This window comes from Citrus sinensis, chromosome 3, assembly GCF_022201045.2.
Source record: "Citrus sinensis cultivar Valencia sweet orange chromosome 3, DVS_A1.0, whole genome shotgun sequence".
Lineage (NCBI taxonomy): Eukaryota > Viridiplantae > Streptophyta > Magnoliopsida > Sapindales > Rutaceae > Citrus > Citrus sinensis.
Genome location: NC_068558.1, coordinates 51,289,234 through 51,311,860, shown reverse-complemented (window position 1 = coordinate 51,311,860; position 22,627 = coordinate 51,289,234). Strand labels below are relative to the sequence as shown.

Below are 22,627 nucleotides of genomic sequence, written 5' to 3'. Positions count from 1 at the left end.
ATAAGCCATCATAAGTCTTACTGATGTCTAATTTCATTGCCACCAACCCAGACTTACCAGATTTCTGGGACCGTAACTTATGGAGGCGTTCATAACCCACAATAACACTATTAGTGTCTTAGTGATCAGTCTGTTCGGAATAAAAGCCATTTGGTTTGTCGAAATCACCTCATCTATCACTCTCTTGAGTCAATTCGCAAGAAACTTAGCAATATTGTGGTAAATAACGTTATCGAGACTTGTGGGATGAAAGCCAATCACCTACGTGAAAATTATAGTCATAACCAATGTTTGTTTCTCACCATAAGCATAGACAGAGTCGATGCATAATTAACCAGAAAATAAAATGAGGTACATAACGTGGATTTTCAATTTATCAGTTAGGTCATTTAATTACTTTTTAAAAAATAGTGACAGTGTGTGGCCATTTATCTCATAAAAGCTACGAACCCCATTGGCCACTTCTTTCTCTTTTAAGATATTATATTACAACCAAGGGTTTAGTTTGTTTTGAAGGATTGTCGAACATTGCTAAAAAACCTTTTTAAAAAAAACAAAAAACAAAAGTGACATCTATTCACCCCTAGAAATAAATATTTACGATCGAAGAACAAATCTCCAATAAGAATTTGACATTGCTAACCCATCATGACTATTCACACTGCCATTGACATGAGTACATGATTCAAATACTGCCAGCTAATTCGTTTTAATATATTCCGCCCCACTAACTGTAAAGATTTTGACATCAGGCAATAAATCATGCGCTGGAATATAATTCGTGGTTACGTGATAGTGAAGTTCGATCTTCCACTGGTCCGTAATCTGATGTGAACTTTTTAATTTCCTTGGATAAATAAGACATAAATCGGAGTTAAAAAGCCTTAAAATTAAATTCCATGGCTAATCAATTTTGTTAGCATTCCATTTGAAGCCTGTGAACTTTTTAATTTTAGGCTTTCATAGCTACTTGTTTTAGTTAAACTGAAATTAATATTTCATTTTGGGTTTTCTGATGGTAGAGCTTGAGATTATGGTGAAGTAACTAATTTTTAGCTGAAAGCGTCTCGGTTGTAATGGGATTAGAAGCGTGTTTAAAGATGGGTATAAGGAATATTAATTTAATTTTATAATCTTGTAATTGTTGTTTAAGTAATAAAAATAAGTGTGAAGAGTATTTTGATGAGTTTAAATATCCTCATTCTTTATCTATTAAAATGACCTGTTACTCTCACCATCTAACACTTTGTTTTATTTATTTTTTTATTTTATTTTATTTTAAAGGAAAGACTTTGTAAATTAACAAAACCAAAAAAAAAAAAAAAATGAACAAACTAATCATAAACCTTAGGGCCTGTTCGGTATCATTTTCAGGGCCCTGTTTTCATTTTCGTTTTGAGAGTACATATGTAATTCTTGTTCGGTCGGCTGGATCCAAAAATGAATTATAAAACAAATAATTTATATTATTTTTTATTGTTATAAAACTGAGAACGTGTTTAACAAGTTCTCATATGAATCACAAATTATATCACAAAAGAAATTGCAAAACAAAACCCAAGCCTAATCTCCTTATCCCGATCGAAATTCACATCTATCTCTCTGTCAGAGTTCTTCGACCACGATTCGTCATAGCTGTCTCCCTCTCCATCACGGTTCTTCAACCAGAATCGACTGCTGCCGTGTCCCAGCTTCTCTCAATTGGTGGTAGTGGTGCTGCTACGGCTTCTCTTTTAAGGATCGACTAGTGCTGCTGCTGCTATTGCGTCTCTCTTGAGGAATAACTGGTGATGCTGCTACTGATGCGTCTATGCTTCGTCTCGGCTGGTGGTGGTGGTGGTGCTGCGTCTCTGCTCTGTCTCAACTGGTGCTGCTGCTGCTCCACAGTGGATGCTTCTGGGTTTAACGGAATCACGAATTTACAATTGCCCTTTTTTATTTGGTGGTTGTTAAATTAAATAAAGTTTAAAACAAGTAGGTGGAGTGAGAGATTCGACAGGGGACTGATCCAACAACATTGCCTTATTTTTATTTAACCTTGTGCTTTTAGTGGGGGGTAAAAGAAGACCAATCAAAACTTCAATTCTCAGAAGCCTTGTTTGATTGAGATGTTAGCATACAACGTGCTGCGTGCGTCTATTTCGTTGGCTTGGAGATTGGTTTATTAAAAATCATAAATAATATATATATATATATATATATATATATATATTGGGGGGGAAGAGCAAAAGTATTTTCTGTGGGGACTGGGGGGAGACCGGAGAAGGAAGGCGAAAGGAATCAAAATCAAAGACGTGTTGAGTTGTTACCATCCTTTTCATAAATTCATTTTTTTAATTAATGATGATACTCAAAATTTATTATCATGTAATTTTTTATAATTATTTTGTTTAAACTATTTCTGGAATGGTTGTGTATGTATTAGTTAAACAATTAGTTTTTATTCATAAATGTGACTTAAATATTTAGTAAAAACTGTTTTTTAAAATGATATTACCGAACACATATTCATTGTTTTTATCATTTCAATTGTGTCTATCAAACACATATTATTATGTTCAGTTTTAAAATACAGGATACAAAAAATTATAGCAGACACATACTTAAATTCAAAATACAACAACTGTAAAACACTATTTTTATTTTTATTTTTATTTTTAAAAAATACACATTTAAAAATAATACCAAACGGACCCTTAAGGGTCCTATGTTGGTTTTGTTTGATGGTGGGTATCAGTGAATAATAAGGCCCAATTTGAATAAGCAACGTACATATCAAGCCCGTTTAGCTAATTTAAGAAATCTTCTCTCTATTTCCTCCCGATTTCGTTTTCATTTTCTCGTTCCTCCTCTGCGTTTCATCAGACTTAACTTACAAGCTCATTTGACACCAAGATTTCATAAGGAGTTTTCTCGACGAGGTAAGCTTTGTGTTTCATTGGATTTTCATTCTTTATATCAGTTAATCTTTTACGAAATAGCCTCGAATTAATATTTTCTGGCCCTTTGATTTGACCTCGCTGCTTTTATACTGTCGTTTCTGAAGACAAATCGAACTTTGAAATGAAAAAATTTCTAGGCTTCTCCTGGAGACCCTGCTGTCAAAATGCTTTTTAATTTTTTCTAAATTCCGTGTTCTTTAGTATTCTTTTGATTTGTGAAGTTGTTGTTGTGAAAATTGTTCTTGGGTCGGTAGCCCTTCTCAGCTTGCAGCCAGGGGATTTTTCATTTTTCTATAAAGATAATTCAGTTATTATTGGCCTGTGACCGAGTGCTATAGTTTGTTTCATTTTTGTCGGGATATTTTTTTGCCAAAGGAACCAAACTTTAGTACAGCTAATGGGGCAATATTTATCTTGTAATAGGTTATTTGAGTATATTAACTGTTAGTTTGATATAATCTATAGTGGAGCTTGTATATGAACTAAATGTCTTTGTGGTTTCTTAGCATGAGGAATGCCATTCTTCTTCATTTTTTCTGTTATCTAATGCTTTTTATTTACTTATCTCATGAAGTTCATATGCTTTTGTGACTCAAGACTCCAGAGCATAGCTTTCACTCTGAGCTGCTAACATTTCTGCAAGTAATGGCGTCATTGGCTCAAGCTCCATCTGCTATGTCGACCGTTGGGGTTCTGTGGACGCTACCCAGAAGCATGAGATTGGTAAACTTCAAAAGTGTGATCCCTGTAGTCACCTCACCTTGTACTCATGTTAAACATTCCCCTCTCTGCTGCACAAAATTGACTCCATGGGAACCATCACCAGCTTCCCATGCTCCCACTGATGATGCTGACTACAAGATCTTGAACAAAAATAGCAACATATTTGAAACTTTGAGCTCTGACAATACAGCTGAAGCTCCAGCAACGAAAACTGAAGAGGTCACGGATGCAAATAATCAGCCATTGGTCCAGCTTCAGTTTCTCAAATGGCCAATGTGGCTTCTTGGCCCCTGTATTCTCCTAGGCACAGGTATGGTACCAACTTTGTGGCTACCGATATCATCCATATTTCTTGGCCCCAATATTGCCAGCCTGCTTTCCTTGATTGGACTAGATTGCATCTTCAATATCGGTGCAACCCTTTTCCTCCTCATGGCAGATTCATGCGCTCGGTCTAAAAACACAACACGGGCCTGCAATAGCAAGCCTCCTTTCAGTTACAAGTTTTGGAATATGGTTGCAAACACAACTGGATTCATCATCCCCTTGTTGATGCTGTTTGGCTCACAAAAGGGCTTTCTCCAACCCCAGCTGCCTTTCATCCCATTTGCAGTTCTTTTAGGTCCCTACCTACTGCTTTTGTCAATACAGATTTTGACTGAGATGTTAACATGGCATTGGCAGTCACCCGTGTGGTTGGTGACCCCAGTTGTGTACGAGTCTTACCGCGTGTTGCAACTAATGAGAGGGTTGAAGCTAGGGGCTGAGCTCAGTGCACCTGCCTGGATTGTGCATACAGTTAGGGGCCTAGTTTGCTGGTGGATATTGATCCTTGGTGTGCAACTCATGAGGGTCGCCTGGTTTGCTGGTTTCACAAGTCAAGCTCGCCGGCAACAATCTCCTGCTTCTGCTGATGGTTAATCTTGTTTTTCTGCTATCAAAGAATTACCTGAAACATTGTGGTCTCAATCAAATACAGATTTGTGAGCAAACAATAAAGTAAAATGTAGAATTAATATATATTAGCTGATTGAAAACTTGGTTATTGGTCTCAATCAACTCATCGATACCGTATGTTGTATGGAGGTAGAAATTTAACGTCATAGAATTTTGGTATTGGAAACTTTTTATTTATTTATTTATGCTTGAAAACTTGTATATAAGAATATATATATTTCAAGTAAGCACTGTCATTCAGTTAGGGTCCGTTTGAGATTGCTTTTGGGAGGCTTAAAAGTAATTTTTAAAATTTAAAAGATAATTTTAGTGTTTGGTATAAAAAAATTAAAATTATTTTTGTCAAAATCAGTTCCTCCTACAGCTGATTTTGAAAAGTAGGGAATGTGTAACTTTTAAATTCTGATTTTGAAAATGAATTTTATCCTTTAATGCAATTCTATAAATATCTTTAAAATTATTACCTAATCCCAAAATTATTCTTATTCAAATTGAAAACAAAATCAATGTTTTAATAAAAATTTATTATAATTCATCAATATAAATTTATTAATGTTAATTTGTCGGTCGAATTATAATTAAATTTGTTTCACCATATTATAAATTTAATTATCAATTGTTTTAAGATAAAGATAAAAATAAAATCAATATATTATTTTTTTAGCAAAAATTGTTATAATACACTATTAAAAATAGTAGATGTACCTACTTTTATGTGTATAAGTAAATTTTATCTTTCTTTATATATATTTTAGTCATTTATTTTCTCTTAGCAGTTTAACACTAAAGTTTATTAAACATGTAAAATTACTTTTAAAACTCACAATACTTTTAAAAATAAAATTTATTAAATACTTAACTAATTCTCTTTACAACTAATTAGTTATACAATATAACCAATATCAATTAATTTAAAAGTTGCAGCATTCTCGAACTCACTCTTTTGGTTAGTATAGACTTATAGTTCTTCTTTCAACCAAATTTTGCTTTGACTAGATTCTAGGGTCTAATCTTAAAATGAATAAAAGCTGCATTTCATTGGTTGCGTATTTTCTGGAGTTGACATGTTAGCTCCAATAGGACCGATACCAATTGCACTAGTAATTGATTAAAAACATCACTGAGACGGACTAATCTACGTTACAGAATCTGTAACGTACACACCCAATGGGAAGCAGCACACGTGTCCCGAGGAGAGAGAAAAACCGTGCAAATGCAGGCAATATGAGTTGGCTACAGTTAGATCCGTAACTTAGCCAGCTCCCACTGAGACTAGCGCTTCTATGTTTAACGCAATCATAACACACGGTCAACATAGGAGATACCAGTCAAATGGTCATCAATGAAAAGACGATTGTGCCCTTACTTAGAACCGAAGAAGCTGCAAAGTTTGGTATGCAAAGAAAAGTATGTCTTCAGCTGTGAAAAAAAAAAAAAATATATATATATATATATATAAATTAATAATATATAATAAATATAAATTTTAATAACATTATTAAAGATATCATAAATTTTTATTATATAAATAAAAAATTATATTAAAATAACTTTTAAATTATATTATATCTTAAAAATTATGGCAACCTTAATTTTAAAGACACCCAAAATAAAAAATAAGACAATATCTTTATCTTACATCATTTGAAAAATTTTAAAATATATATGAGATATTATATCAGCTATACAATAAATAAATAATATTATAATATATATTTATTTATTTTAAAAAATATTATATAAATAATTATTATATTAAATTTAATTATATATATTACATCAATTAATTATAATAGATTTGAGATATTCTACAACTTCTCCACGTCACCCTCGTAAGACAAACATCACTGTCCCACGTTTGTTAACTTTGCTCTTTGCAGCTCTCTCTCTCTCTCTCTCTCTCTGTCATTTAATTCGGCGTCGTTTCTTTGAATCTCTCTTTCTATCTTGTCTTTCGCCTGCCCACTCGTGGCTAGCTAGAATTTTCCTTTCCGCCGGCACCGGAACTACTTTCCCTTGCCGGAAACTGCCAGTTACTTTCTATCTCCAGCCCCAACCTAAATCGTTTGCGTCATGATGAGTACTGGCGAGCTTCTCAACATCGAACCTCAGGAGCTTCAATTTCCTTGTAAGCTTCTCTTCTTTTTGTTTTGTGATCTTTATTTTGCTTCTCACACTTTTTATGTTTCTGATTTAAGTGTTTTCATTTTCGAAAAAAAAAAGTTGAATTGAGGAAGCAGATCTCGTGCTCTCTACAGTTATCAAATAAGACAGATAATTATGTGGCTTTCAAGGTACTTATTTCAATTTTAAGGAAAATTCACCCGTATTTTCTGTGCTGCACATTTAGATCTTTGAGATCAATTTAGAACTTCTCGTGCCCTAGATATTTGTAATTTTGATTTGCGTGTTTATGAATGTGAATTTGGTGCGTTTTAGGTTAAAACGACAAATCCAAAGAAGTATTGTGTTAGGCCCAACACTGGCGTGGTCTTGCCGAGGTCTACATGTGATGTTATAGGTAATTTCTCACCTTTTCTTTTTAATAATTATTGTTGTTAATTGTCACTTTTTTTCCCAAATTACTTACTGATTTTATCAATTACATGTTATGATTTAGTTACAATGCAATCGCAAAAGGAGGCCCCACCAGACATGCAATGCAAAGACAAGTTCTTACTTCAGGGTGTGGTTGCCAGTCCTGGAGCCACAGCTAAAGATATTACTCCAGAGATGGTATTGACATAGTGACTATATAATCTTGTTTTGAATATATATTCTGGTTAATTGGTACGGTTTGCGGCTAACATGGGTTTTTGTGTTTTTGTTCTTTTTTTTTTTTGGGATTCTAGTTCAATAAGGAGGCGGGTCATCATGTTGAAGAGTGCAAACTGAGGGTTCTTTATGTGGCTCCACCTCGGCCTCCATCTCCAGTTCACGAAGGATCAGAAGAAGGTTCTTCACCGAGGGCATCAGTTTCGGATAATGGGAATTTCAGTGCTTCCGAATTTTCAGCCGCTGTGAGTATTGATGCTTTTGGTAATTGAATTTTTGAAGCATCTTACATTATTTTTATTTCAGTTTAATTGATCATTTACAGTTTTTTTTCTTTTTCCTTTAGGCTTCAAGAGCTTTTGTTGAGCAATATGAGCCGCAAGATAAGTCAACAGAGGTACACTTTTTATTTCTCAGGCCTTCTGCATTTGATATTTTTATTTGCTTTTGAAGACGACTATCAAAATTTAGTGTAGATTCTGACAAAACATTATTTACTAGTCGGTAACTAAATATTTGTGGATTTAATTGCTTCTTTCTTTTTCTCATCAATTAAAGGCATTCTTTTTTATGTGTTGGTGCGACTGCACTTTTGTTTTTCTCTGTCTCTTGAATGTCCTCTAGGGGCAACACGATTAATCAGGCAGCATGTGAAGTCATAAATTTTGCTACTTTTTGTGCTATATCAAAGTAGTCACTTAGCATTTCCAGTGATCCTTTTGTCTTTAGAGTTGGTTTGGTTCTGAGACACATCATTTTTACATTTTCACATCAGAATACCTTGGTTGATGGGAATCCTTTTCAAATCTCCGTGTGAAGCATCTCTGCAGCCATTTGTATCCCATTATTATGCTTGGTAGGAGGCAAGAGACATGCTTACCCATTATTGTTTTAATGCTTATGTTCAGTGGTATCCAGTGAGGTTGACCATTAGTTAAAATGACATAGGAGCTATTTATATATGCTACTTACTGCAAATTACTCATTATAGTCTGTCATTTTTTTCCATCACAGTATTTTTATTTCCAAGTCATTACATTACTTACCTTTGATTGTTTGTATTAAATGTGTGGATTAAACTCAAAGCATATTATTGCTCAAATATCTCTAGAATTTCTTGACTCTCGAATCTGATTAATGCTTGTGATTCAGGCAAGGGCTCTCATTTCAAAGCTAACTGAGGAGAAAAACTCTGTTATTCAGAAAAATAACAAACTTCAACAGGAACTGGTGAGAACATATTTATGTCATTCATCGTTTAAGAGGCCTTTTTCCCCTGAGGTGTGCATGATGTCTCTTTGGTTTAGGAATCAATTGAGCTACACTGATATTTGCATACTCTGAGATTCCTAATAGAGCCTATAAATTATAGTTGGTGCTCATCCCCTAGTTTTACCAGGAAATTGCAGAAAGCACAATTAGTAGACAGCCCACATGCCAGAAGGATGTTTAGGAGAGTGAACATTCCTTATGGCTGACATATGATGTTTGGAATATTATAATACCTGTCATTTTCTCTTGATCTTGGAGTCATGTTGGGGCCTCATAACTTGTGGTTCCAGCAGCTAGTTGCATCTGAGTTCTGACTAGGGGTGTTCAAAAACCCGTGTTTGGGTTGGAAACATACTTTCAACCCAATGGGTTGAAATTTCTTAACCTGCATTGTTTGCGGGTTGGGTCGGGTTGAAAATTTTCAACCCCTTCCTAACCTGCGAACTCGGAGAGTGAACATATCGTATGGCTTTGACATATGATGCTTGGTATGTTATAAAACCTGTCATTTTCTGTTGATACTGAAATTGTGTTGGGGCCTCATAGCTTGTGGTTCCAGCAGCTGGTTGCATCTCTCTGACTAGGAGTGTTCAGAAACCTGTGTTTGAGTTAGTAAAATAATTTCAGCCCAATGGATTGAATTTTCTTAACCTGCCTTGTTTGCAGGTGGGGTTGGGTTGGGTTGGAAATTTTCCACCCCGACCTGACCCGCCAACCTGCCTTCTATAATTTTTTTAAAAGAATATAAATATTATTTAGATATAAATACAAAATCTGAAAACCGTAGTTTCACTCATTCTAACTTTTGAACCCTAGTTTCTATTTCATTTTCTTTCTCTTGCGCTGCACGCCTCCCACAGAATCTATTTAAGTTTTCAACTTTTGACAATTTGAACAACTTTAATCCAACCACTGCTTTACCAAGATCTTCATCATCATTTACATCACCAACATCACACTGACCCACTATCTCACGAACCGTTCGTTGCTGCTGCCTGCTACTGTCACCACCACTTGTTCGCTGCCATTGCTGCCAGCTGTGCATTGTACACTTTTCCCCCTTGCTGTCCAATTGCATTATTGAATGAAACATGTCCTTGATTTCAGATTTGGGTTTACTATCTTCTTCATTTTTAGTAATTTCTGAATTTGTATGATTTGTAATAAAATTAAAATAAGAATTATATATATATAAATTGGAATGAATTTTTCTTTTAAACGAATCTGTAATAAATACAGTCTGCAATTTTTTTTTTTTGAATTTATTTTCTTTATTCCAACCCTCAAACCAACCCGACCCGTGATTATGGGTGCGTTTGGAATTGAGGTTGGACAGCTGTAGCTTAAAAGTTACAGCACTAAAGTGTTTGGTAAACACTAGTTGCTATAGCTTCTAAGGTATGTTGATAAGATTTTTCACTTGTATAATGAAAAATTTATTATATCTTTAATAATTTTGTCAAAATTATTATTTAAAATTTATATTTACTACATATTATAAATTTTTATTTGATAGTTATAGTTTTTTTTCTACAGCAGCTATAACTAAAAAGTTACAGCACCTCAATCTCAAACGGGACCTATGTGGGTTGAGTTGGGTTGCGTTGGGTTGACAATTTAAATGGTCCTGTTTGGATTGGTTTTTCCCCTACCCACATTGTCGGAAGGTTGGGCGGGTTGGGTGCCAACCTGATCCAAGCAGACCCATGTACACAAGAAGTTCTGACCTAGTAATGTTGTTTTAGGTGCTGTCACTTAAAATATTGCCACAATTTGTGTGTTTTTTTTTTTTTTTTTCTGTTTCCTTAATCTGAGGAGGGGCAAGCCTTGATCGCTAACGGTCAACATCACTAGTCTAATAGTCACATTTCCTTATCCATAGAAAAGTCACTTTGAGTGGGAACCGAACCCAAATTTACTAGTCCAGCGCATATTTGATCTCTACTCATTCATTCAAATGCCAATTTATGAATGACTTACGCAACTGGAAATCCTTTTAATAATTGTGCTTAGATGTAAGTTTTTCCAATTAGCTTGTGCTTAAGTATTCCTAATTATTGTATCATAGTGATATGATTACAATCAGTGGCATTATGGCAGCCTGCTTACATGAGATTATATTGTGCAGGAGCTCTTAAGGCGTCAAGCCAACAGAAGTAGCAGTGGACTCCCCTTCATATATGTTGTTATTGTTGGCTTCATTGGTATCATTTTGGGGTACCTTATGAAGAAGATTTGACCAACAAAGCATATTTGATTTCATCAGTACCCTAGCCAAAAAATGAATTGTAGAAAATTGATAAAACAGATGTGTGACTGATCAGCAGCATCTTCAATGTGTTATTGGTCTGTATCAAAACTAGTATAAGTCAAGTGTGAGTTATGAGGCTCGACCTTTGAAATTAAGTAACCAGGTCAAAAGTTCTTGTTTTCCATTTAGCAAAGTTAATGACTTTTTCATTGAGCTAGTGCAATGTTTACTAAATTCAGATGTTGTGAGGCAAAAGCATTAGCGTGTGTGACTGATCCTGTGAATAGCCCATGCACTACTGCTTTAACGATCCAATATTCTCATTGCGTGCCTACAGAAGAATAATCAAAATTTCAAGACGTTGCACTATTATCAGCAAGCAATAGTTGCAGGTCCCAAACAAAATCCGAGTGTGGAACTCCTGTGCTTACACGCCATTTAATTGCCCAACTACTTTCCCATTTGTTTTGTATTGTGGAAAAGAAAATTGCCCAACAATATCATCATGTGTACATATGGAGATAAATATTTAAGAGCTCTTCAGGTGCCCTACTACCTCAGAATACCCAGAGAAAACACAACTGAATTATGGACTATACAAACCCATCAAGAATGTTCAGATGCTCATATCATATTGCATCGACTGACAATCTTCTGAAAATCCTCAAGATTAAGCTGCGAAGGAATCAATGGGATTGATAATTAGAAATTCGTTAAAAGAGTTCAAACCTTCTAATGCTGTGTGAAAAAATGAAAATTGTCTCAAACACCATATTAGTCTTATAAGGAAGAGTATCACCTATTTTAGGTAAATGTGTTCCAAGCAACAAGAAATAAACTACTATTTCATTAGTTGGATTCAGGTTTTGGTTTGTATGGGTGGCAACAGAGAAAGGAACTTGAGAGGGGGGAAAAAGTTTGAAAAAGAAATCCAAGCAGCAAATACTAACCTTCCCATCTCCATCACTATCAAAGCAATGGATCATATCAAACAACTCATCGTCTGTCCAAATGAAATCATGTGCAACCGATACTCTTCGTAAATCTCTCAGACTTATGCTACCTTTTTCTGCATCTGCATGCCAGTAATATCACTCGTCAGCTACCAAAATGTCGTCAAAGACAATATTCAATGACATAGGAGAAATATGGCAAATTTACCCTAGATCAGCATTGGTTGGTTTCAATTAGAAAAATTAAAATGACAGCAAAATTCAAAAGATAATGATAATTTTCTTTCTATCCCAGAGTTTCTGATGCTATAACAAAGAAACTAAAAGCATTCATTTCTTCATATCTCCGAGTGCCCAATATAGGCCTACTGCTTCACACAAACATACATGAGGAAAAGGGGGGGATAATATAGCAAAAGATAAAGAATAAAATACAGTAGCATCATTATATTACCATTAAACTGAAAGAAGTGTAAGATCACTTCATCTTCTGTCATTTTCACCCGAGCTGTGAACTGCAGACCAAGGAAATACACATTAAGAGAAGACTAATGCAAACATATCCACATGCTAATAACATTAACCCTGGGCCAATAACAAACCGATTTTTTCCTCTTGCCCATTCCTGTATTTTCCCGACCACAAGCAATTCCCTTTTTCCCATTCTGAGTAGGAGCTGAAAGTTCTTCAGAAGGTTGCAGTGATAGAGCTATTGCCTGTAAATGAATGCTAAGTATCAGTGGAGTAACATTTACAAGATTTTGTACAACCCAAGTACTGAAAAGAAATTGCAATCACCTGCATTAACTCATCATCATCAGCAGCGGCAGCAACACAATCTGAGCTACTCAATTGCTTTTGAATAGTGGCTTTCTTCTTACGTGTGGAGCTTTTCTTCTTCTGTATTGAGCTTTTATTCTTCCCCTGAAGTACGACATCAGCAAAGCCAGTGTTCTTAGAATCAAACCAGATGTTCAATGGGTTAAGAAACAAAATTGCCTTCCAAGTTACAACCAGATAGAAGAAAGTATTAAACAGCATTCAAGCCTCACATATATATACCATAAAAAGACAAAACTTCATCCAGTTATGCATAAATTCTTTTTCACTGACATTCCAACCAAGATATGTAACATCTTACCGTCTGAAACTTGCAAACTCTGCGAGAAATTTCTAGTTTTCTTACTTCTTTACTTCAAAAATTGAAGTTTGCAATGGGCAACAAAAATCAATAAAAAATTGAACCAAAAATACCACTTTTTGGAGTCCATTAGTGGGGAAACACAAAGTTTTTTGGATTCCTATAAACAAAATTTCTCCAAATTCAATATTACCTTCATTTTGTAAGACCTGGAAGCTTTATTGCCCAAAAACTCCGCATCGTCATCGTCACCACCACCATCTTCATCTTCATCTTCGCCTTCGTCTTCATCATTAGGCCTGTAATCCTCATCGTCCTCGAGGACCTTGCGTTTCCCTTTACACTTACTCAAATTCTGAGGCGAACCCATTAAAGAAGAAGCAAGTTTGGAAAGACCCATAGCCTCCATCCTGGCTTTGTTCTCTGCAATTCTTGACAGCCTCTGCTTCTCGTACGCCGATATCTCATGTTCCTTTTCCCCATTGCTATTAATATTAGGCGCCTCGCTTTCTTCTTCTTCTGAACTCAGATTCTCACTCTCTTCGGGCTCTGAATCTGATGAATCGAGTCTCGCCATTTTGTTTATTTAGAAGATTGAGTTTTGGTCTTAGCTAAAAACCCAAAAATTATTATTGTAATAATTTTTTTAATGCAATGTACAGACAGTAGGGATGCCATAATTTTCTACGGTTTGGAACCCTCATCCTTAATGGATGAATTTTAAATAAATTTTAAAAAATAAGTGAGAAATAGAGAAAAAAAAATCTCAAATTCTTAATGAAGTAGGGATTGATTTTATATTCTCAATTCACCCAACTCAAATTCCCAGTATTTATGAATTTTTTTTTTATTTTATCAATTATAATGTTAGTTAATAAACTTTTACTCTATGTTTACAAGAAAACCTTACATTGCAACATTTATTCAACTCTAAAATATTATTATATTTTTTTCTCTCTTAAGGTGCTACTTTCTTCATATATTTTTTTTAGTTTTGATATAATTTTAAGATATTGTTTCAGCCTTTAGAGATTTTTTTAATAAATTAAATACTTTTTATTATGGTTGCGATTTTATTTAAATTTTAAAATTTTAATTCATTAAAATCATTTGTGGATACCTACTATAAAATAAATAAATTAGAAATGAAGTGCGGATGGGGATGGGAAAATCATTCTCATATCGCACATGGGGATTTCTCATTCCCACACCACTAGATTTTATTAAGGCATGGGGTGAAGAACAAAGATGAAAATTTTAATGGGATGAGGGATGAGGTACGCTTATTTAAATACACAAGCACCGGTGAATCAGTAAACAATAATGATATTTGACACAAAACCATCTCATCAATGTTTATTTTTTTAATTTTATCTTATTATTTTTAAAATTATCCCTGGTAAGAAACTAAAAAATTATATTTAGCCAATATATTTTAACTTAAGAGTTAGACAATGGGCACCACTCTAATCTCCCTATGAAGTCCCCTTTTACTTATTTTATTTTTAAAATCTCTTTTTAAAAAAAAAACTCTAATTTTTAATTTAATTTTTTATTGTTAAAACTCAAAGTAATATTCTTTTTCTTTTTTTTTTGCAATCTTATTGTTACTCTATACATAAATTAAAAAATATTACGGGTGATAAAATTTTTAATATTAATGATTGACTTAAATTACATATATTTTAAGTTAAAATTTGAAAGTAATATCAAGTACAAAAATGTTTGATCAACAAGAAATAAGAAAATACCAATATATTACTCAATAATTTGTGTAATTCCTTTTGGTTATAGAGGAAGTGACATATGGGGTAAAAAGGGGAAAGAGACTACTTACAAATGCAAGTAATTTAAAAAAAAAAAAAACTGTGTGGTGAATTCTTATTTATCCTTGACTATCACTTTATTTAAAGTGGAATTGTACGAGGAAAGTGAAGGTCTGCCAATAAATTTATTCATCATAATAAGCCCAAAATAAAAGTTCAATGCAGATAATCATGTTATTCAACCACTGAGTAAAAAGGACAATTGCATTCAATTACTAGAGGAGTCATTGGACAAATAAGATAGATCTATTTCTATCTGTGTTTGTACATGTGTTTGAGTATGTATACATATAGTGGGTTTTCAATCAGGGGCGCTGATCATTTTAAAATTAAAGATAAATTAAAAAATAAAAAATTTTAATTTTAATATAATAAATTTTATCCTGACTCAATTCCCGCTACTTGAGAGATTTGCATACAATTAGATACACTATAAGAAAACTATTTATATAAGAAAAGAAGACATTAACTCTAATGCAGTGAAGTTTATGGCGTAGTGCATTAACTCAGTTCCCAATATTTAGAATACTCTCATACAATCAACTATATTATAAGAAGGCCAATGTTATGTTACGTTTAACGTAATATACACACACACTCACAACAACAGTATTAATAGTAAGACCCACTATTATTATTGTGAATATATGTATGTTACGTTAAACGTATTAATGTAATATATGGTGACCCTTATAAAAAATCTATCCATGCATGAAAAGAAGATATTGACCCTATAAAAAAAAAAAAAAAAACCCCCTTTCTTCTTACCCAGTGTTGGAGTGTTGGCTTAGTCAAACCAAAGAAAGAGAACCCCGAAATCTTTCTCCTAGAGATTGGTCATACTATCGAGCTTGTATCATGTTTTTTTACCAACCCTTATATGTAAGTATATGCAGTAGACTTATCGTGGCTAATGGCCAATAGGAAAATGAGAATTTGGATTTACTTAAACTCCTACGTCTATTCGAGAAGACACAAACCCTCTATCTCAGGGTTAAGAGAAGGAGGTGGCAAGTGCCAACTAACCCCGACCAAATGGTTGTTAGCTCTAATAGAAATATTTAGTTAGAAATAGATTAAAAACTCTTTAATATTTTCAATGGCCAAAGCTTCCTCCTAAGTTTTTTGCGTCGGGCAGCATGGGATGTGGCGGTGCTTTGCTCAAGCGAGAAGCAGCGTGCCTTGAGATTCCATTGAGTTGAGACGTATATCATTTCTCTAAAAATATTGGACTGATGGTGGTGTTGGAGGTGCCTGCGTCCGTACGAGAGACTAAAAGTGCAAATGAGATGGGAGAGACACAGAAAAAAAAATAATAATAATAGGTGGTATTATTTAAAAGGAAAGGGATAGTGAAAAAATTTAAGGAGGCCTAGTATCAGTTGGGCCGTCGAGTGGGCATGACACCTAGCGAACTGCATGTAGCAAACCTCAGTCTGCCGGGCCCACCCTTAATTATTAGGGGAAAAAAAAAAGTAAGGAATTTCATTCCACGCGCATCCCAAAGGCGCGTAAAACCCAAGTCTCTGCTCATCTCCCAAAATCCGTTCAGTGTACAGATAGCAGAGTATGCAAAATTCTCCCCACCCCCGCGCAAACAACAATACCCAATCAACAACTATTAACTGAAACCGCAGTCACACCTCAACTTTCACCGAATTCAAAACGCACAATCAAAACTCTAAAAACGACACTATAATGAGTTTGATTCATTTTAATTAAATACGCCAATTTATTTCTCACTTAAATTTGATGGCCTCCTTTGTGGAAATCGATCGATGCAGTCATCTGATTTCACTCCCTTTAACTTCACTTAATGCTTGCCCGTGCCGTCCCTCGTCGAACAAAATCCTAATTTTTACTCAAAAACAGCCTCCGAAACTCAATGTTCGGATAGTGTTTAATCGACCCAAATTTACACTTCGCGTTCGCCAAACCGGCATTGACACGAACCGGCGCATGATTTCGGCTGTAGCAAGAGCCGAGCCGGACCACCTCGATGACGGCAATTTGAAAGAGGTAATAAATTCGATTGCTTATTTGTTTTCCCCGTAAATTACGCACTTGCATTCATATTTACGCATGTAAAATGTTTTTTTTGTGATCTAGGCAGTTTAGAAGATTCAATTTTCAGTGGGATATTGATTTCTAACGATAGGTCTCATGATTTAATTTTTTTGTATATTCAGAGATTCATTAGCTTGCTTTATTAATATTGCGTTGGAATTATTGAAATGAGTGTGTTATAGGGAATTGACAATGGCCATAAATTAGTGGTAAGTGAGAAGTCGGTTTCCGATTCTGGGAGTCAACAGAAAGCGAGCCAGTTGAGGAAAAGAATTGGTTTTGGACTTGGCATTGGAATCTTCGTTGGAGGAGTTGTACTGGCTGGAGGTTGGGTTTTCACAGTTTGCTTTGCAGCTGCTGTTTTTGTTGGCGCACGTGAGTATTTTGAGTTGGTTAGAAGTCGCGGAATTGCTGCCGGAATGACTCCGCCTCCTCGATATGTGTCACGAGTTTGCTCTGTTATATGTGCTTTCATGCCTATACTTACCTTGTAAGATTTTTAATAAGTCGCACATATTTAGAGTTTCCGATAATACATTTGAAGGTTTTTAAATAACTCGCAGATATTTAGAGTTTTCTAAAATACCTTGTAAGATTTTTAAATAACTAGAATATATTTAGAGTTCCCGATAATACATTTGAAGATAGTTGTATCAGTTGTTTGAAGCTTCTATACGGAGTACATATGCTTTTGTTCAAAATCTTGAATCCTCCTCAGTTCACAAAATAGATTTTTAAATGCTCTATGGGTGGGTTCAAGGTCAATGTAGATGACTTCTGGGTTTGATCTTTTCATGAGTGCTTAGTATGCTATGCTTTCTGGTTCAAATAAATACACTTCGTGTTTCTGCTTTGTATCTGGTACATGAATGTAGGGTGAGTGTATAGTTTCATAAAGGATGCAAAAGATAAGTCCTAGATGAACTAATCCTTTCAATACCTTTTTAATTGTTCTTAAAAAATAATAATAATAATAATAAAATTAACTGTTAGAATTTCCTTATTAGTTAGAGTGCATTTTATTTTTATTCCTTGGAAATCAATTTCATTCTGAACATTGGCGAATTTTTGTCCTAAAGTTTTCAATTGTATTAAAATCCAAATCTTTTTGACATGTGAGTTCTTCTCAATTCCGCTTGATCTTTATTTAATATATTCTGTCAGCAAAATACTTTGTTTCATGCTGCTGGGATTGTTTCTGCAAAAGAGAATGCTTTTGCATGTGTGCAATGTCTTTGATCTGGAATAGTGTTCAATGTTGGTTGTTAGTTAAGATAGTGAATTTCGTTGCTGACTAGTATTTCTTACATGGTCAGGTATTTTGGTCAAATTGATGTTTCAGTGACATTTGCGGCTTTCGTTGTTGCTATGGCATTGCTTTTACAGAGAGGAAATCCCCGTTTTGCTCAACTCAGTAGTACCATCTTTGGTCTGTTTTACTGTGGTTATCTTCCTTGTTTCTGGGTTAAGCTCCGATGTGGTTTGTCTGCTCCAGCCTTAAATACAGGTAAGTTTTCTATGCACATCCAGTACATTAGATATTAGAAAATTTCATGATAGAACCAATTTTGCCCATTTTGTCTGAATACAAGCATATATTAAACATTGATTCTACTTGAATGTAAAAGATCTTGAAACCATTAAGTTCGTTTCAATCCTCTTTATGATGAGTGTTCTGGCTTCTTTTGATGTTAATGATGGAAAATAGTGAAGTAGATGTTCCAACTCTCTTGTTGAAGGACCTCAGCATGCGGTGTTGTGCTTTATTCTTCTTCATACCCACTTTGGTCTCCTAATTCCTTCATGGCATTTTATTTTATTTTTTTCCTTTCATCAAACTACATGTTCTAAGAACTTCACATTTGGCAGGAATAGGAGTCTCATGGCCAATTCTTCTTGGTGGCCTACCTCACTGGACAGTAGGTCTTGTGGCTACCTTGATTTCTTTCAGCAGCATAATTGCAGCAGATACATTTGCTTTTATAGGTGGCAAGGTATTTAAGCCTCCGAATTGGTTGGCAGGACCTTGTTCTCTTATGATTTCTAATGTCATGAATAATACCTAGGGTCCAGCTATGTTGGTTGTGCTCTAACTTAGAGCATCCATTGCAGCCATTGGATCTAAAACAACTAATACTCATTTCAGCTTTAGATCCGATGGCTATAGGAGATGCTCTAAGTTAGAGCATCTCCAACATAGCAATTCCCATAATACCTATAATTTGTGGGGTCTGGAATAATTTACCTCCTCCTTTTTCTTCTTTTATTGTTTGTGAGGTAGAATGCCTCCTTTCTTACACCTCTTGAGGTTGTGTCATACGAGGATTTCTTTGGCTCTGGTTTAGTGGACTTAAGACCTGTGTCGGTTATTTAAAGTGGAAGTTTTCTTTTTCTTTTTGGGCATTATTATTGGGAGGCAGTGACATAGAATTTTTATTATGCCGCAGGCTTTTGGTAGGACGCAACTTACTAGTATTAGTCCAAAGAAAACATGGGAGGGAACTATTGTTGGTTTGGGCGGTTGTATAGCAACTACTGTTGTGTTATCAAAGATTTTTTGCTGGCCAAGATATTTGCCAAGGTATTCAAAATCTTCCTGTAGTTAAGTCCTTTGTAATAGAGAGTTGCATCCTATAACCTTTTATGTTTTCTCTGTCTGATTTTTTTTTTTTTTTTTGTCAGTGCAATAGTTTTTGGGTTTTTGAACTTTTTCGGGTCGGTGTTTGGTGATCTTACGGAGTCCATGATCAAACGCGATGCGGGTGTCAAAGACTCGGGGTCTCTAATACCTGGACATGGTAACTACCTTTCTCCTTTGTTGAGTTTCCTTGCATGCCTTTTGAGTTTTTACTTACGCCCAATGAATCCCTCTACAATTCGCCCCAGAAGGACATGGTTTTTCAATCCCATATTTGAATATATACTATTTTGGAGGGATGAAAATTTTGAAATGTTGAATGTAGGTGGTATACTGGACAGAGTTGACAGTTATATTTTCACTGGCGCTCTTGCATACTCCTTTGTGAAAACCTTCTTACCCCTTTATGGAGTTTGACATTTTATGAGCAATGGCTAGAGAATACAAATTGAAGAATTGTGGGCCTTTTCCCCCCCTCTGTGCGCCAAAGATAGGAGAACATACATCCATTAACACGATCGAAAAGGCTCGTGAAAAGTGATAAATCCCTCACTAGACAAACTCATGGAAGGGAACTGAGAGTGCATTTGCAACTCTTACCGTCGCCAAATTATTTTACGAGTACTCAATATTCGAGTGAAGGTCACTTATGGTGGCAGGAGAGGGTACTTGAAGACTCAAGAATCAGCTTCTAGAATCTTTCCTTTTCTTTCTTTTTGCCCTTTATACAATTTGATGGAAATGACGCACGAACGTAACAATGTTAAATAATGCTAATGCTTCTTGGCACTGAGGTAAGTTTAAATGTGACTTTATATCTCATCAAAAGGTAATTGATCTTTGATTTCCAACGACAATCCGTCTCAAGAATTAGAAGGTAAATGACAAATTCATAATTTTTTGAAGGGCAAAATGAAACCAACTCAAACTTTTGTCTTTAATACCCAAAGCTGCAAAACCAAACGAATTGAAAATTCACGTCCCCATCAACCAAGAATCAACAAATAAGCGAAGAGCGCGTTTGGTTTCGTTTTTTAGGTGGGTGGGTGAGTTTCGACCTTCGACACTCTTGAGTTTTAGTTGGGCTCGTGAACGTCTAACATTCAAGGCCTAAACTACTGGCCCAAATAACAGGGCAGATATTTTGTTTTTGAAAAAATAATAATAAAGAAATGGTTGAGGATGTGAGACAATGAAATAATTATTCTTTGGACTAGCATGGCTTTTCAACCATAATTTTGTTTCCTAGAAGTTTGCTCAAGTTTCAAACTGTGGCCCCATCACAATTGTAACAATTTCAACATTACTCTCCTATCATAATAATCATGGTGGTTTATATAGATGGCGACCCGGGGTTAGCATTCATTCATTCAGAGACGACGATACAACCAAAAAAAAATATTATATGATTAATTTCATTGGTGGAACGACCAAACGCTTTCATACTCTTAATATCGTTTTGGCCATAACGCGTCTTCCATTTTCAAATGCATCATCATGTCCCTCCATGTAGGCTTGCTGTGCAAATTAATTCTCCAATAACAATAATAGTTCATTGAAAGTTGACCCAAAATCATTGAAAAAGCTATGCTCAATATGTCAACTTACATGACATAATGGACTTCAAAACCCACCAAATATGATACAACTTATTGCCTAGTGACAAATGAACTGAATAATATGATTGCTTGTGAACCGTATTAAGTTTTGATAAAATAATTAAGCATGCCCCATAATGGAGCTTACCAACCGTTGTTCCTTTTTAAAGTTTATGGTAGATTTTGTCTTCATAGCTTCTTGTGTTAAATTAACCTTTAAATGTATTTCTCACATATTCACATATTGGTCATTAACACCCGCGGCTGGCAATATTGGTACTCAGAAAATATGTTGCCTTCCCAAAATACGCATATGTGTTTTTCTTAAACCATTACATTTACCTAAGAAGGAAATGGAGGTAAAAATAAAATAACAGAAGAGCCTGAAAGTTCACACGCGTAATGTTGATATATATCTACATATCTAACGAGGCAAAGAGAACAAATTATAGTAACCAAAAGAATAGAAAGAAACCACGAAAGAGACATTTGAGGAGTTAATGTTAGGGTTGACTTGATGAGATGAGATGAGATAAGAGAAGAATGAAGATGAGATAAAAAAAGAAACACAATGAGGCTCTATTTGGAGGGTAGCTGTAGCTAAGCCACTGTGGAGCCGAACTTCCACCAAATGTATTTTGAGTGAAAGAAAAAGAAAAGAGTCTTGAGAGGGAAGAGTAAGGGAAGAGCCAATGAAAGTTTATATTGGACAGGGCCTACCACAAGTGGCTTTTGACAAGCATGAGTGCTCACTTTTGGGTTTTGAAACGTAAAAGAAAAAAGCAAAAAAAAAAAAAAAAAAAAAAAACAAATGTGTGGGATGCAAAGAATGCGTTGTTTTTAGGCTGACTAATAAATATTGGGAGAAAGAAAAAGATAACAAAGAGGGATAAAATAAAAACAATGACGGAAACTTAAAGAAGAGTTGGAAATTGAAGAAGAAGAAGAAGAAGATATGGTGGGCAATTAAAGCATCTCTAAAAGTGTATAAAGAGATAGAAGGAAGCAAAAGATTTGTATGAGGAAGGAAACCCTAATCAACTTTTTCAAGCAACACGCACACCCATGTGTCTCACTCAACCCCTCCACCTCATCACTATCTTTTGCTTTTCCTTTTTTTCTCTTTTCCCCCAAACTTTTCTTACCCATTTGCCTTGGATGCTCACTATATTTTTTTGGCTTTAGCCTTACATTTTAATCCCTCTTTTTCATCTGTACTTTTGTTTCTATGAGTTTTTATAGATACAGTATCACATGTACATTGTAACAAAGATTTAACTATTTTTATATAATAATCACTCATTTTTAAACTTTATTTATCTTAAGACAAAGCTCGGATTAGAAGAGAAAAAAGAAAAAGAAAAAAGCTTCAAATGGTCTTGTTTTAGTATCCCAAATGGCCAAATGCTAACCAAACGAGATTAAAAAGTCCTTGTGGCCAAAACTCTTTTTATCATTTTCTCAAAGCATATATTTGGGCAATA

At 34.8% G+C, this 22,627-nt stretch overlaps 4 protein-coding genes across 6 annotated transcripts; 3 read left to right on the top strand and 1 right to left on the bottom strand.

Annotated features, from left to right (window-relative positions):
• The first annotated feature begins 2,754 nt into the window (after window positions 1-2,754).
• LOC102609356 (uncharacterized) lies at window positions 2,755-4,862 on the top strand. 3 transcript variants are annotated; one of them, XM_006490797.4, is made up of 3 exons: window positions 2,755-2,921; window positions 3,517-3,975; window positions 4,105-4,862. In XM_006490797.4, the coding sequence occupies exons 2-3, from the start codon at window positions 3,588-3,590 to the stop codon at window positions 4,584-4,586; spliced, it is 870 nt and encodes a 289-aa protein (XP_006490860.2). In that variant the 5' UTR covers window positions 2,755-2,921; window positions 3,517-3,587; the 3' UTR covers window positions 4,587-4,862. The 3 variants fall into 3 exon arrangements, with proteins under 3 accessions (XP_006490860.2, XP_006490858.2, XP_006490859.2); XM_006490795.3 differs by having other exon boundaries at window positions 3,517-4,862; XM_006490796.3 differs by having other exon boundaries at window positions 2,757-2,921; window positions 3,540-4,862.
• Window positions 4,863-6,501: 1,639 nt separating this feature from the next.
• On the top strand, window positions 6,502-11,137 carry LOC102610348 (vesicle-associated protein 1-2). Its single transcript, XM_006490799.4, has 8 exons — window positions 6,502-6,750; window positions 6,846-6,916; window positions 7,062-7,143; window positions 7,243-7,358; window positions 7,475-7,642; window positions 7,744-7,794; window positions 8,550-8,627; window positions 10,798-11,137. Exons 1-8 carry the CDS (start codon window positions 6,696-6,698, stop codon window positions 10,906-10,908), a joined length of 732 nt encoding a protein of 243 aa, XP_006490862.2. The 5' UTR covers window positions 6,502-6,695; the 3' UTR covers window positions 10,909-11,137.
• A 125-nt stretch (window positions 11,138-11,262) lies between these two features.
• On the bottom strand, window positions 11,263-13,711 carry LOC102610030 (uncharacterized). Its single transcript, XM_006490798.4, has 6 exons — window positions 13,208-13,711; window positions 12,672-12,797; window positions 12,476-12,589; window positions 12,328-12,388; window positions 11,871-11,995; window positions 11,263-11,595 (listed from the first exon to the last, which is right to left on the bottom strand). The coding sequence occupies exons 1-6, from the start codon at window positions 13,589-13,591 to the stop codon at window positions 11,545-11,547; spliced, it is 861 nt and encodes a 286-aa protein (XP_006490861.1). The 5' UTR covers window positions 13,592-13,711; the 3' UTR covers window positions 11,263-11,544.
• A 2,627-nt stretch (window positions 13,712-16,338) lies between these two features.
• LOC102610652 (hypothetical protein) lies at window positions 16,339-20,355 on the top strand. Its single transcript, XM_006490800.4, has 7 exons — window positions 16,339-16,859; window positions 17,090-17,397; window positions 18,224-18,414; window positions 18,777-18,901; window positions 19,355-19,488; window positions 19,590-19,705; window positions 19,871-20,355. The coding sequence occupies exons 1-7, from the start codon at window positions 16,593-16,595 to the stop codon at window positions 19,960-19,962; spliced, it is 1,233 nt and encodes a 410-aa protein (XP_006490863.1). The 5' UTR covers window positions 16,339-16,592; the 3' UTR covers window positions 19,963-20,355.
• Window positions 20,356-22,627: the final 2,272 nt, after the last annotated feature.

Bases quoted from the DNA above. Each gene is read 5' to 3' on its own strand.
- LOC102610030 (XM_006490798.4), bottom strand. From the start codon at position 13,591: ATGGCGAGACTCGATTCATCAGATTCAGAGCCCGAAGAGAGTGAGAAT. The intron at 11,996-12,327 runs GTAATATAATGA...ACTGGCATGCAG, and splicing joins ACACTTCTTTCAGTTTAATG to ATGCAGAAAAAGGTAGCATA. The intron at 11,596-11,870 runs GTTAGTATTTGC...ATTCCTTCGCAG, and splicing joins ATAGTGATGGAGATGGGAAG to CTTAATCTTGAGGATTTTCA.
- LOC102609356 (XM_006490795.3), top strand. From the start codon at position 3,588: ATGGCGTCATTGGCTCAAGCTCCATCTGCTATGTCGACCGTTGGGGTT.
- LOC102610348 (XM_006490799.4), top strand. From the start codon at position 6,696: ATGATGAGTACTGGCGAGCTTCTCAACATCGAACCTCAGGAGCTTCAA. The intron at 6,751-6,845 runs GTAAGCTTCTCT...GAAAAAAAAAAG, and splicing joins TCAGGAGCTTCAATTTCCTT to TTGAATTGAGGAAGCAGATC. The intron at 6,917-7,061 runs GTACTTATTTCA...GGTGCGTTTTAG, and splicing joins ATAATTATGTGGCTTTCAAG to GTTAAAACGACAAATCCAAA.
- LOC102610652 (XM_006490800.4), top strand. From the start codon at position 16,593: ATGGCCTCCTTTGTGGAAATCGATCGATGCAGTCATCTGATTTCACTC. The intron at 16,860-17,089 runs GTAATAAATTCG...AGTGTGTTATAG, and splicing joins ATGACGGCAATTTGAAAGAG to GGAATTGACAATGGCCATAA. The intron at 18,415-18,776 runs GTAAGTTTTCTA...CACATTTGGCAG, and splicing joins TGCTCCAGCCTTAAATACAG to GAATAGGAGTCTCATGGCCA.